Below are 14,728 nucleotides of genomic sequence, written 5' to 3'. Positions count from 1 at the left end.
GGGCTTGGGCTGCAGTCCATGGGATCTCAGAGTATGACGCGACTGAGTGACTAAACAACAGGAATGTTTGGTATATTTATTGCTTAAAAGTCATTTCTTTACTGTCACACTTTAACTGCATAATGTGTTTTAACTAATATCTTCATTTAAGGAGGGAGGTGCCATTTCCTGTTGGAAAGAGGAATAGAGTTACACAGTGTTGAATGTTTTTCAAGTGAGACTTTTTGTTTTGGGGGTTTTGTTCTTTCAGTCATGAGTTGTGCAGTAAGAAGCCTTAAATCAAAGAGCAGCACTAAACTGGGCAGAGTAGGTTTGCAAAACCTCCAGACTGAAACTGCTCACCTTCTCCGGACGTGATTATGCAACTGTACTCAGTATACGTTTCCCCCGCCCAGTACACTATATATATATAGACATATATATAGCTAATTATTGAGCAGCACTGGCGTGCCAAACCCCACTTTGCGTGCTAGGGTGATGACACTTCCCGTGCTCAAGGCTCACAGTCGGGTACTAGAGAGGAACGCACCAACAGTTTATTATTAAACAATGGCAGTAGGTGCCAAGCGGTAGGCATGAATGCGGTGTTATGGAAACCCCCAGGGCCTCTCCCAGAGATGAACTGTCTGAGGGGCAGGTAGGCAGCTCCTGCTGACTCCGCCCACGTCAGGTGCAAGACTAACGCATCAGAGCTGGGAGGTCACAATTTCAAATTCTCTTTATGTCCCTGAGTAAAATGAGTAGGGGCCAAAGGGTGCAGAGGGATCAGCTCCAAGGAGCGCGTCCTACAGGAAGCAATAACCTACTTGGATCGGGGAGGGGCGTGAGAGGTAGGGCCGGACTAGCGAGGCAGGACAGCTGGCTCGCCAGAATGGCCAAGGGGTGGCGAGTTCCGAAGACGAAGTGCCCGGGAAGGACGCTGGCCGAGCTGGAGACAGAGGATCGTCGGCCCCGCCCACTGCAGACAGGTTCCCCAGGCCCAAGGTGCGTTGCGTCACGACCCCTTCGCCTCGTTGATTGGCTCCTCTGAGGAGCCCCGCCCCCTCAGCTGTAGCCTGGCCGGCTTCGGCGTCGCCGCCATCTTTGTTGATGTGTCAGCTCCGCGGGGGCTTGGGGCAGCCGCGGCTGAGGGAGCGTGCTTTTGGCTCTGTTCCCACCGCTCTCCCCACCGCCCCCGCACTTCCAGGTCTGCGGGGCCCCTCTATGGAGAAGTTGATTCCTGAGCGGTAGTTCCAGCGGCTTCTTTAGGGGTGTGGCCTGAAGCTCGGATCAGTGGGGTAAGTACCCTAGAGGGGCGCCCGGGGAGGACCGGGGAGTCGCGGTGGCGGCGCGGCGGGCTTCCCACCTCCTGCGCCATCCTGCACGTCCCGGGGCGGCTCCCTAGCCTGGCTTCTCGAGGGAGTTAGGCGAGCGCTGGGGGAAGGAGTTCCCTCCTCTTTCTGCCTCCCGGCCGTCAGTCCCGGGCCGCCGGGGCCGGAGGCGGCGAGGGGTCGCGGGGGCTCGTGGGGGCCGCGCCTCCTGAGAGGTCCGTAGAGAGCGGCAGAACTTAGGCCGCTGGCCGGGTCTCCCCGTGTGTACAACAGCTAAGCCCCACCTGCACGGCCACCCCTCATGGACTCAGCGTCTGTTTCTCCTTTCCTCTCCAAGTTGACTGTGTTCGTGTTTCGTGTTTACTGTAGTGACTTTAAACCCTTTTCCAAACACTTCCATTACTATGATTTTAAGCAATTTTAGAGACGATTCTTTGGGATCGTGGTTATGAGCGAAATCGTTCTTGGTATTTATATTGCCTCCCCCCCCGCCCCCGCCAAGGACATCAAGGCATTTGATAAATCTTGGTTGCTAAGGATCAGATTTCAAATTTATGTGTCTGTCAAACCTGTAAAATGGTAAACCCCCTTCTACATGTCCCCTCGTAGCAATCTTGGGGAACAGTGCAGGTATAATTATTCATCGCCTGTTAACAATGGAAGAACTTTAGCTAATTTTTACATCTTGATTTTGCTTAGAGGAAAGAGGCCTGGATTTGAAACATCTGGGTTATCTTCGATTTGATGATCTTGTTACCTCCGAGAGTTATGTAGTATAGTAATGCCGGGCAGCCCCAGGCGTTTGGCAGCTTTCTCTGTGTGTACCTGTGTAATCTACCTTTCATGCCTACCTTTTTAAATTTCTTCTAAAATGATAGGTTGGGAGTTTTTCTGAGGACAATATGTGGCAAATCAGTGATAGTGTTTCAAGAGGTATGCTGGCAGTCGCTCAAAAACAAACAAAAAAACACACCAAAAAACTGTAAGTGTTTAGGTATGCTTGTGGGTGTAGCCTTCCGGACTGCTAACTACACCTTCATATTTGCAGAGTGTGGGAAAGATTAAGGTGTGAGAGATGTTAATAGTAAAACCGACCATCCGCTTGTGTATCTTTTCTATTCAGCTACTTTCAAATTCCTTATCCATCATTGTACAAATAGAAAACAGTGAAGATTGGCTTTGTTTTTCTTCTCTTTTTTTCCTTCCTTTTTGGTCCTTTCCTATTATTTTAAATTCAGTGGAAGATACTGAGTGATTCACAAACTTTGCAGCATAAAGAATTAAAACCCCTTGTTACATTGTAATAGGCGGGCATGTATAATCACTAAAGATTCTACCTGGAAATGCCTGGCTTACAATTATATTGGTTTTATTCTTTTTAAGACCTTTTCTTATTCAAAATACCTGCATATAAATTCGGAGGTTCCTTTAAAAATCTCACTGATTCACTCCACTGATTCCATAGAGAGTGGAGATTCCATAAGAGTATCATTGGTATTTCAGTCTTGTTTATTGCTAACGAGAAAGCAGTGGTGGAGCACAGTAACCGACCTTTAACCTTTTAGTCCCTTCAACCGTAAACTAAAGAGTAGTTCTTTGATGCTATTCAGTGACAGCATAGCTAATGAGGATTGCTTAGTATATTCTATTTAAAACCATCTATTTACAAATACATGCTAACTTCCTGGAAGTCTGCTGTTTAGGAGAGGTGATAGGTTGATGCAGCCTTTATTTAGAGATTTAGAAAAATCATTTTTTCCTTTGAAGAATGACTAATAATCTGTACTAGTTTTTCAAATTCATCTTAACAGTTCATGTTAAAGACTCCTTAACCTGAAGTTACGTTTCTTTCACAAAGTTTAGATTTGTTTTTTTACCTCTTATCTCTAGTTTTAAATAATTAAAGCTGATTCTTGAATTTCTTATAAACATGTCACTGGGCTTACTGTGTTGGGAATATTATGTTCAGTGTCATTTCGGGGCAACCTTGGGAGCATTAGTTCAGTTCAGTCGCTCAGTCGTGTCTGACTTCTTGCGACCCCATGAACTGCAGCACTCCAGGCTTCCCTGTCCATCACTGACTACCAGAGCTTACTCAGACTCACGTCCATTGAGTCGGTGATGTCATCCAACCATCTTGTCCTCTGTCATCCCCTTCTCCTCCCACCTTCAATCTTTCCCAGCATCAGGGTCTTTGCACATGAGTCAGTTCTTTGCATCTGGTGGCCAAAGTATTGGAATTTCAGCTTCAGCATCAGTCCTTCCGATGAATATTCAGGACTGATTTCCTTTAGGATGGGAGCATAGATAACTTAAATTTGCGAGTAACCCTGTAATTTTATTATTTCAGAAGCCACCTTTCAACTTTATTTCTCAGCTACTGAGATTTTAAAAATCTATTTGGGCTAAGAAGTAAACAAAAGAAGTACTGGTGTGAAGGGGCAAAGACAGAAAGTAGAAATCAAACCCAGCAAAGTGTCAGTTGGATTGTGAGTACAGTTGCCTGTCATTAAGAAACACGAATTATTCACCTGCTTCAGAGATGATCATGTCATAGCTAATAATTTAATTTTTTGGTAAATTGCATTGTACCAAATTAACCAAGCCCAGGCCAAAGGTGGCTTCAAAATATAAACATTAACCAGAACTTCTTAATATAAGGCAGACTTAAAACTTATCTTTTTAAAATTTTTTTTAGGTTATTAGCTAGTCCCATTTTGAAAAGGAAACTGTAGGTCAACCCTGCCCCCCTGTTTTTTTGTTTTTTATTTTTTACTTTTTAGGTTTTTTGGGGGGGAAATTAGCTGAAAATACTTTTCGTGTTTTCTTAGAGTCATTGAACTTTTTTTGGTGAGGTCTATACAAGGAGCTTCTAGATGAGATTTCTATGCTAATAACTTTTCTGATTTAAAAGTTACTATAAGACATATATAAAATACCATGGATCTAAAATACCAAACTTTTAATATGACATATAACTTGTAATGTGATATATGATGTAGCTACTTTGCTGCTTTTTCCTGGAGTCTTGACAGACCGTAATTTCTCTTGTTATCGTATCACAGGTTTTCGTACTGTTTGTGGGGGTGAGTGTCCTGCTGCATCTATTGCCCTGAGTCTTTTCACCATCTTTTTCTGTGTGTGTTATAGTATACATACTGTGAAATTCTGAATGCCCTGACCCATGGGTGCAAAGCTAAACAAAGCCCTACAGGGATAATTGACCTTGGCCTCATATGATACACTTTTTAAACTAATGGACAAAGAGCTAGTAATGTGTTTCACAAGGAAACGCAGTATATTAAAGTTGAATTTTACCAAAAAGCTCATTTACAGTGTGACTACTTTACAAATAAATCTTCCTTTTGATAGAACTAGTCTAGAGTTCTTTGAAATAACAAGCTCAGGTTTTAATCTTTTAAGAGTAGAATTAGGTTCGCCTTGTATAAACTTCAGTGTCAGATATTTTCATTACGGGAAACAAAGTTTTATGTCTCTGGTATGGGTTCTTTTCTGTTCATTATTCTGTGTTTTAAAACTTTATCCAGGAAAGTATTTATATTTTGTAGTTCATATCTATCAAAAGTCAGACACTTGGGGGTTGTGATCAGTTTATGTTGGACTGAGGATGATGATTTTGGTTGCTTCTGATTTTAATTGTTTTATTAGAACATTATTAGAACTGGTCGGAAAGATAAGTTATCATTTTGTTTATTCTGTTTTCAAAGTGTATTTGAGGAATGTGTAAAAGACCTTTGGATGTACTTACTTTTTTTTTCAAAGGACAGTAAACTATTATATTGAAGAACAGGAGTGCCATCACAAGCTCAACTTGCTTATCTTGATGTACATTACTTGAGAAGCTACAGCTGGTATTATTTGAGACTCAAATGGTACAATTTGTAAGTTTAAAATTTGTAGTTTGTTATAGATAACATTTATGCCGAACTGAGTCACATGTTTCTGTTGGAGTTAAACACTCATATGTTTCTTATATAGCGTCTCATGGAATGCTGACCTTCCAGTTACAATACTGTAAACAAAGAGTAAAAGATTTAACACAGATTTTGTGTGTTGGTTCATTACACCAGAAAGTAAACTCCAGAAAGATATCTGTTTTATTCACTGCTTTGTTCTCAACAGGTAAGACAGTGCTGAACATAATTCATATTCAATACATATGTGGTGAATAAATGAATTAATATCTAGTTTAGAAATGTATTTCTGGTTTGGCAGTTTTGTATGAGGTTTGTATGTTTGATAATCTAGTACCAAATGTCTGTGGATTTGGATTAGTTTGTATTTGCATTTATTGAGTAAGCTTTTTTCTTTTGTTGTTTGTTTATACTACTAATTACTGGCAAACAAGAAATAGTATTAAAAGTTGTTAAAAACAGAGTTTTTGTTTATAAGGTTCTTATATAGGAATGATTTTGTACAGTTGCTGGTTAAGAATAAAATCTATGGTGAATAATGGTTGGCTTTAAGGCAAGTGAAGAGTGTTTCTTGACCAGTTGCCTACAGCTGATGAGCTCCAGTAAGAGCGAAACCACTTCTCACTCTGCTGAAACAGTTTTGAAGTGCGAATTGGTCCTGTAGTACTGTGTCAGAAACAGAAACAACCCTGGTGGGAAAAAAAGTCCTTGAATTAAGAGGAATTTTGTGACTTCGCTAAATTTAAATATAGTGTCTTCCCCTAATGAGTAAGAATTGCTAAAAAGTCAAGTAACCTGTGTTTTTTCTTACCTCAGCAAAAGAGATTGTAATTAGTAATTATAGTCACTATGTCTGTATATGAGTGTGAATTTGATTTATACAAGCACTTCTTAACTAAAGCAATCTTATATACAAATGTATAGTTTTGCATCCTACCCCTTTAATATACGCCTAGGCTATTCCATCATTGGTAGCTTTAATGACATCTACTCCTTTACCCCCACCCCCAAGAAAAAATTTGTACAGCAGCCAAATGGGCCTGCATCAGCATTGCCAGCTGGAGGCCCACAGGAGGACTCAGCTGACTGTTTCCCCTGCTTAGCTGCAGACAGTCAAGCACATGATGGCGGCCCCTCCCTGCAGCGTTCTTGTGTACTTACTTACTCTTGGCGATGGCTTTTTACATATAGACACACAAATCTTCTTTAACGCCTTTCCTTTTGCCCCGATCAGTATTCATTTGAACATCTGAAAACTGAGTTTGCAGACTAAGTGGTTATCAGATGCCAGTTTATATGGATACTTTTTCCAAAGATTATGGACATATTACTGAGAAACAATATAGAAAGTACTTGCCTTTTGATGTTGAACTGTGTTTGTGATAGTCACTTAGTCGTGTGTGACTCTTTGTGACCCCAAGTATTGTAGCCTGCCAGGCTCCTCTGTCCATGGAATTCTCCAGGCAAGAATATTGGAATGGGTTGCTATTTCCTTCTCCAGGGGATCTTCCTGACCCAGGGATTGAACCCAGGTCTCCTGCATCAGAGGCAGATTCTTTATCATCTGAGCTACAGCCTTCTTTAATTTGCAGAGGTTTGATATGTAAAACAGAATCTAAGCTGAGGTATTTATAGCAACAGGTGTGTGTTTGTTCATTTATTACCTAGATGAAGAGCCGGCAGAATGAGACATTTTTGTTGTTCTGTGCTGTCTTGCACATAGCAAGTCTTCTTACAGCCAGGTTTCCACCCTCTAAATGTCTTCAGCACCCCCAGCTCATTGTGTAAACTCAGCCCCACCCTCACTGAGAACCATTGAATAGCATTTGCAAGAATGACTCTAAGTGTAGTAGAGAATATATTTGTTGGATTTGTTTATCTTTTTACTATTACTGTTTCATTGCTTGGGATTTAAGAAGTTTGATTCAGTTCAGAGTGAGGTTCCTCTTCCTTGCGAGTACGGAAATCTTTTAAAAGGCTGTTGAGAAATGCCACAAGGAAGGCTATGATTGTGTACCTGATGAGTGTAAGTACAGTATGTTTTCATTTACATGAGAGGGTTTTTTTTGTGCTTGCCATTAGGAAAATTTGGAGGCGACATGACCTTAGAGTCTGTCCTTTAAGTATAATTAGGCTCTGGATAGACTGAAGGGAGGGCCTTCCTTGGTAGCTCAGCAGTAAAAAATCCTCCTGCAATGCAGCAGAAGTGGTTCAATCCCTGGGTGGGGAAGATCCCCTGGAGAAGGAAGTAGCAACCGGCTCTAGAATTCTTGCCTGGAGAACCCCATGGACAAAGGAGCTTGGTGGGCTACAGTCCATGGGTCACAAGAAGTGGACACAACTTAGGGGCTAAACCACTGCCACTAGACTGAAGGGCCACTGGTCTAGATGAGAGCAAAGCCATGGAGACGTTAACGTGCACATTGTTTGGAGGAATCTAGAATCGTCTGGTCAAGGGCTGGTAAGGTACGATAGAGAAATACTAGGATTTTAAGATTGTGTTGAGAGATAAGATTGAGAAAATAGTACAGTCGCAACTCTGAAGTATAAACATGAAATGTCCACATCCCCTCCACTTGCCTCTGAGGTACAGTCCTTTAATAATGTCTTGGTTTGGTGTCAAAACTCTTCTGCCACTTTTGATTACTAGAAAAAACTTATTCCAGGAATTACGACTGGTTTCACTTGCTTACAAAAGCAGACAACAAAAACATGTTAATCATAAACTCTTTCTTCTCTATGAAGAAATGTTGAAACTGTTAGTTCCCAGCTGCTCAGATTAAAGAAGAGATGTAATTTGGCTCTAAAATTTGTCCCCTCTCCTTCCTCTTAACTGGCCCTTTCAGAGTTGGGGGAATACCAGCCAGTGGAGGCAGAGTTCTCACTATCTGAAACTTGAAAGAGGGAAGCAGTAGCTCTGCCTTTACTCTGATTCATCTGGTTGTATTTGATGTGATCTCCCTGGAGGTGGTGTGTGTGGTGTTTTGGGGAGAAGGGGCAGTTCTGTAACTCCCTTGACCCTTGTGCCACCGAGGATTCACTTTGCAGGGCAGCTCCTATGCCTCTGTGGCAGAGCCAATGTAGTGTACACTTACCGCCTTCTCTGGATTGGATGACACTTACCTGGTGCCGTCTCAGGTCATCTGCCCTAATATTAGCCTCCTTGCTCCTTGACTTGAAGTTTCAGGAAGGAGAGCTGGAGGGAGGATGGAGTGAGATTGAGAAACCAACAGTTCAAGTGTTCAGATAGGAAGTTATCAGGCCTGGGTTGAGTTGCAGGAAGGGGACAGTGACAGCAGAAATGAGGGTGTAATTGCAGGAAACATGAAATCAGTAGAAGAATATGAGGCTAAAGGAAAGAAAGAGTCATGACGAAGAAAAACGATAGCATTGGCAGAAATGAAGGATGAGGGGTTCTCAACCTTAGAAGCTATTGTTGTGATTCTGGATTTAGCCATTTTTTGAATTGAGCCACTGGAAATGCCACTATTCGTGTGAGATTATTACAGATGTAGAAGTAGAGTGAAAACAAAGAGGTAATTTGTTATCTGTAACTCAGGAGCACAGGGTGAAACCAAGTGCGCGTCAACCATGAGCTTGTGGCTTCAGTGATCACACTGGAGGAGTTCTAGCAGGGAAAATAAAGCTGTGGACTGAACCCTGGGGAACGTGAAAGCTGGGTAAGAAGATAACCATTGTTTGTGTGATGCTTTTCTGTCGACAAAGCACAGCACACAGACAAGCGCCATAGAGTCGTCAAATGAAAGTTTCTTCTGACTTGGTCAGTCTATGCTGGAGAGTCACAGACTCGTTCTCTTTCAAATAGATTCTTTATCTTCTGTCCATTACATTTGGTCAGCTCTGAACTCGACTTCAGTAGATATCACATAACATTGACTAGTTATGACTAGTTATGATGTTTGAAAGCACTTTTTAGATTGATTTCCAAATTAAGATTTCAAATTCAGCAGCAATACATTCATAAGTTGTATCTTAAAATTAGTTATTTTGAGGAAGGTAGTGGCTTCCTTCCAAATGAGGAAGCCACATAGTGGCTAAGGTCCCTGTTTGAGAATTATTTTACTTTGTCCTTGATTTGGAATACACCTTACTCATAAGGGTTTTTATTAACTTACTGCATTTATTGTTATTGCCTAAACCAAACTTTTATTGCTAGTGTGGACTTTGTCTTAGTTGTAACATACACACAGCAAGATAATAATGATAATTTGTTTGGTTGTTTGGAAATACGTTGTACAAGTAGGTAATTTATAGTATTAGGGCCAATGTCTAATTAGTTGATGCCAGGATATTTAACAGGCAAGCTGGTCTTCTTTTCCTTTCTTAGAATTCTTCATTAAGATTGTTGGAATGTTCTATGTTTTTTTGTCTCAGGATAATTTTTGAAGTTGACTAATTTTTCAGAAAATAGCTAGCTTAGTAACCCTCATAAACAGCTTAAAAAATATATTCTAACATTGTTGAATTAGGTTTGTAAATGTTCCTTTTATGAGCGAAGCAATGCAAATGGGGTCCATCTGAGTTGTGCTGAGCATTGTGTGTTCTTGATGAGAATGTTTGGAAATCACTATGATACTTCTTTATCCCAGGGAGAAACATGAATTCCTGCCAGGAATCCTTTACACCTTGACTTCTTTCAGCTCAGTTATAGGTGTCTGGGCTGTAGGCAGCTGTGTTTTATTGTCTAGTTTTCCTTTGGCAGTAAATAGCATTGTTAATGTACATTGTTTTATTACCTTGATTTGTAATTTCTTGCCCATTGTTTTCATTGCTATCTGATTTCTGCAATAGTTTGTTTTAAGTTCTTTACATAGTCTTTTTTTCCCCTTATGGAGCTAAAGGAATTCTATTAATAAACAATTCTGGGGCACTAATCTCATTGTTAGTATCATTGTGTACCCAGTATCATGGGGCCAAACTGCCGCTGAAGTGAAGCGGTAGGACTGGATCGAAGGAGAAGAGAGTGAACGAACTTTTACTGGTAAAATGTGTAGCCTTAGTTTTTCTACATCATGAAATGCATGCAACTATATATGGGGTCTTGGTTTAAAAAAAACTTTTTAAAAATGTGTGTTTTGACTTTCTTAGATGTAAGACGAAGATCAGGAGCAGATTTGAAGACGTACACAGTGAATCGGTGCCAGTCAGCATGTCGGAGACAGAGCACATAGCCTCCATTTCCTCTGATCAAAATATTGAGAAAACGTCGGAAACAAAGGAAGGCTCATGCAACTCTTCTTCTGGTGATGAAAGCAGCAGCTTAGAAAATGAGTCCAAACTGTTGTCATTAAACTTGGATAAAACTTTATGTCAGCCTAATGAACACAATAATCAAACTGAAACACAGGAAAACTATATTCCAGATCATGGTGGGGGTAAGGATTCCTGTGCTAAAACAGACACAGGCCCAGAAAGTTCTGAACAAATAGCTAGTTTTCCTGGTGGAGATTTTACAAAGCAAGTTTTGAAAACAAGTGAAGCAGAACAAACAGTCACACAAATATTGGCGGAATTAAGGTCATCTACATTTACAGCAGCAGGTAATCAAAAGACTTACTCAGAAAGTCCTTATGATACAGACTGCACCAAGAAACTTATTTCAAAAATAAAGAATGTTTCAACATCAGAGGATTTGTTGGAAGAAATAGAATCTGAGCTCTTATCTACTGAGTTTGCAAAAGAACACCGAGTACCAAATGGAATGAATAAGGGAGAAAATGCATTAATTATGTTTGAAAAGTGTGTGCAAGATAAGTATTTGCAGCAGGAACACACCATAAAAAAGTAAGTTTTTTATTCTTTCAAGTCATTTTTTACATGGGGATTAAAGATTAAATTCTTTAAAGTATCATTTTATTTACTTTTATTTCCGCAGTAGAGCCATGCACATAAGTAGTTAAGTTATTGAGCAAATGTCAAGTTTGCTTAGTTAATACATAACTTTTTTTTAGGATGTGATATTTTCATTATTTTAGAAATAGTAGGTAAATAGTGTTTTTAAGAGTGTTATATATAATATACCTATGTTAAATATGTTAGCATATATAGAAATGTTTATAAAGGCACTGTTTTGAATATGATTCAAAATTTGTTTTAGATAGAAGTCTTAATATGTTAAGTTTAAAAGAATAAATGTTGTATTAAAGTGTAAGTTCATTAAAGATCTAGAAATGTTTGTAAAGACAGCTCAATTTTTTCATTTTTAAAAGAATGTAAAGCATTACATTGTCAGAACTAAGATAAATTCAAAAGGAATGAGAAGTTGTGAAATTAAAAATTTTTTCTTAAAATCCCCGCTGTAAATTTATTGGTTAAAAAAATTAAAATTTAGAGAACAGAAGAATTGGTATATTATCATTCAGTAAATAATAACATAGTTAATTTTTGCCTTCTCTTCAATTTGTGGAGTTAATTTCTATTTTAACAACAGTTTAAATTTCATTTTATCTTTTCCTAGTGTTATATCACCCTGTGTTTTCATTTTATATTTATATGTGTCAGTGATGCATATATTTAATATACTCTTATAACCCTTATAAAGGAAAATGAAACTTGCTAGCCTTCATTAATATAGACTGATTTCTTTTTTAAAAAGTGATACTTTAAAAAAGTTTTTTAGAATGGGAGGGGTGTGTGTAGAGAAAGGGGAGGAGGAAATTGGTTTGTCCAATGAATTTTAATCCCAGTAGCCAAAGCCTTTTTTTCCTATTTTTTATTTTTAAATTGTGATAAAATACACATAGCATAAAATTTGCCACCTTAACCATTTTTAAATGTGCAGTTTGGTAGTATTAAGTATATTCACAGAGTGTACAGCCAGCACTGTAGCTTTTCATGGATTTGAAGCTCTATATCCATCAAACAACTCCCTATTCCCCCACCCTAGTCGCTGGTAACCACCATTCTGTTGTGCTTTCTAAGAGTTTGACTGCTCTAGATACTTCGTGTAAATGAAATTGTACAGTATTTGCCTTTTTGTGACTGGCTTGTTTCACTTAGCGAATGTCCTCAAGGTTCATCCCAACTGTAGCATGTGTTAGAGTTTCTTTCCTTTTTAGGGTGAATAATAGTCCACTGTATGTATGTTGTATATTGTTTATCTTCCATCCGTCAGTGGACATTTGGGTTGCTTCTACCTTTTGACCGTCTTGAATAATGCTGCTGTGAACATGAGTGTACAAATATCTGTTGAGACTCCAGATATCTCTTGATACTTTCTTAATACTGCCTAAAAACTAATGGCAGCTACTGCTGCTAATAACTTTACTGGAATGCTGCTGTTATGGAAAAAACAATGATTTTATACTTGAATCATCAGTTTTTCTGCCATTCTTGCTTTTCTGGGTAACTTCCTTATTTCCAGAAGCTGAAGTTGAATGGTTCTATGAAGACCTACAAGACCTTTTAGAACTAACACCCCAAAAAGATGTCCTTTTCATTATAGGGGACTGGAATGCAAAAGTAGGAAGTCAAGAAACACCTGGCTGCTGCTGCTGCTGTGTCGCTTCAGTCACGTCCGACTCTGTGCGACCCCATAGACGGCAGCCCACCAGGCTCCCGCGTCCCTGGGATTCTCCAGGCAAGAATACTGGAATGGGTTGCCATTTCCTTTTCCAATGCATGAAAGTGAAAAGTGAAAGTGAAGTTGCTCAGTCGTGTCCGACTCTTAGCGACCCCAAGGACTGCAGCCCACCAGGCTCCTCCGTCCATGGGATTTTCCAGGCAAGAGTACTGGAGTGGGGTGCCATTGCCTTCTCCGAGAAACACTTGGAGTAACAGGCAAATTTGGCCTTGGAATACGGAATAAAGCAGGGCAAGGACTATTAGAGTTTTGCCAAGAAAATGCACTGGTCATAACAAACACCCTCTTCCAACAACACAAGAGAAGACTCTATACATGGACATCACCAGATGGTCAACACCGAAATCAGACTGATTATATTCTTTGCAGCCAAAGATGGAGAAGCTCTATACAGTCAGCAAAAACAAGACCAGGAGCTGACTGTGGCTCAGACCATGAACTCCTTATTGCCAAATTCAGACTGAAATTGAAGAAAGTAGGGAAAACCACTAGACCATTCAGGTATGACCTAAATCAAATCCCTTATGATTATACAGTGGAAGTGAGAAATAGATTTAAGGCACTAGATCTGATAGACAGAGTGCCTGATAAACTATGGATTGAGGTTCGTGACATTGTACAGGAGACAGGGTTCAAGACCATCCCCATGGAAAAGAAATGCCAAAAAGCAAAATGGCTGTCTGGGGAGGCCTTACAAATAGCTGTGGAAAGAAGAGAAGCGAAAAGCAAAGGAGAAAAGGAAAGATATAAACATCTGAATGCAGAGTTCCAAAGAATAGCAAGAAGAGATAAGAAAGCCTTCTTCAGCGATCAATGCAAAGAAATAGGGGAAAAAAACAGAATGGGAAAGACTAGAGATCTCTTCAAGAAAATCAGAGATACCAGAGGAACATTTCATGTAAAGATGGGCTCAATAAAGGACAGAAATGGTATGGACCTAACAGAAGCAGAAGATATTAAGAAGAGGTGGCAAGAATACACAGAAGAACTGTACAAAAAAGAGCTTCATGACAGAGATAATCATGATGGTATGATCACTGACTTAGAGCCAGACATCCTGGAATGTGAAGTCAAGTGGGCCTTAGAAAGCATCACTACGAACAAAGCTAGTGGAGGTGATAGAATTCCATTTGAGCTATTCCAGATCCTGAAAGATGATGCTGTGAAAGTGCTGCACTCAATATGCCAGCAAATTTGGAAAACTCAGCAGTGGCCACAGGACTGGAAAAGGTCAGTTTTCATTCCAATCCCAAAGAAAGGCAATGCCAAAGAATGCTCAAACTACCACACAATTGCGCTCATCTCACACGCTAGTAAAGTAATGCTCAAAATTCTCCAAGCCGGGCTTCAGCAATACGTGAACCGTGAACTTCCTGATGTTCAAGCTGGTTTTAGAAAAGGCAGAGGAACCAGAGATCAAATTGCCAACATCCGCTGGATCATGGAAAAAGCAAGAGAGTTCCAGAAAAACATCTATTTCTGTTTTATTGACTACGCCAAAGCCTTTGACTCTGTGGATCACAATAAACTGGAAAATTCTGAAAGAGATGGAATACCAGACCACCTGACCTGCCTCTTGATAAACCTGTGTGCCCGTCAGGAAGCAACAGTTAGAACTGGACATGGATCAACAGACTGGTTCCAAATAAGAAAAGGAGTTCGTCAAGGCTGTATATTGTCACCCTGTTTATTTAACTTATGTGCAGAGTACATCATGAGAAACTGAAAGGTTGTTGTTGAATCACGTGAATATACCAGGATTCTTGGCCCCTGGAGGAGAAGAATTCAATCCGGGGCCAGAGACGAGGCTTGATCGCTCAGAGCTTTTGTGTAATAAAGTTTTATTAAAGTATAAAGGAGATAGAGAAAGCTTCTGACAT

General features: G+C 40.0%; 1 protein-coding gene across 4 annotated transcripts in view; it reads left to right on the top strand.

The window, feature by feature from the left end:
* Positions 1 to 1,063: 1,063 nt before the first annotated feature.
* The window catches only part of CCDC186 (coiled-coil domain containing 186), a 45,920-nt gene continuing 32,255 nt past the window's right edge, over positions 1,064 to 14,728 (top strand). The window contains exons 1-2 of one of the 4 annotated variants that reach the window (XM_070780873.1): positions 1,064 to 1,277; positions 10,355 to 11,050. In XM_070780873.1, coding sequence (XP_070636974.1) covers positions 10,416 to 11,050 — 635 coding nt within the window. In that variant the 5' untranslated portion in view covers positions 1,064 to 1,277; positions 10,355 to 10,415. Of the gene's footprint in view, positions 1,278 to 1,850; positions 5,454 to 5,918; positions 8,926 to 10,354; positions 11,051 to 14,728 lie in introns of those variants that run through there. The other 3 variants (XM_019952982.2, XM_070780874.1, XM_070780875.1) reach the window with 3 other exon arrangements.

This window comes from Bos indicus, chromosome 26 (assembly GCF_029378745.1).
Source record: "Bos indicus isolate NIAB-ARS_2022 breed Sahiwal x Tharparkar chromosome 26, NIAB-ARS_B.indTharparkar_mat_pri_1.0, whole genome shotgun sequence".
NCBI lineage: Eukaryota > Metazoa > Chordata > Mammalia > Artiodactyla > Bovidae > Bos > Bos indicus.
Note: the sequence above shows the minus strand (reverse complement) of the source record. Positions and strands in the feature narration are given on the sequence as shown.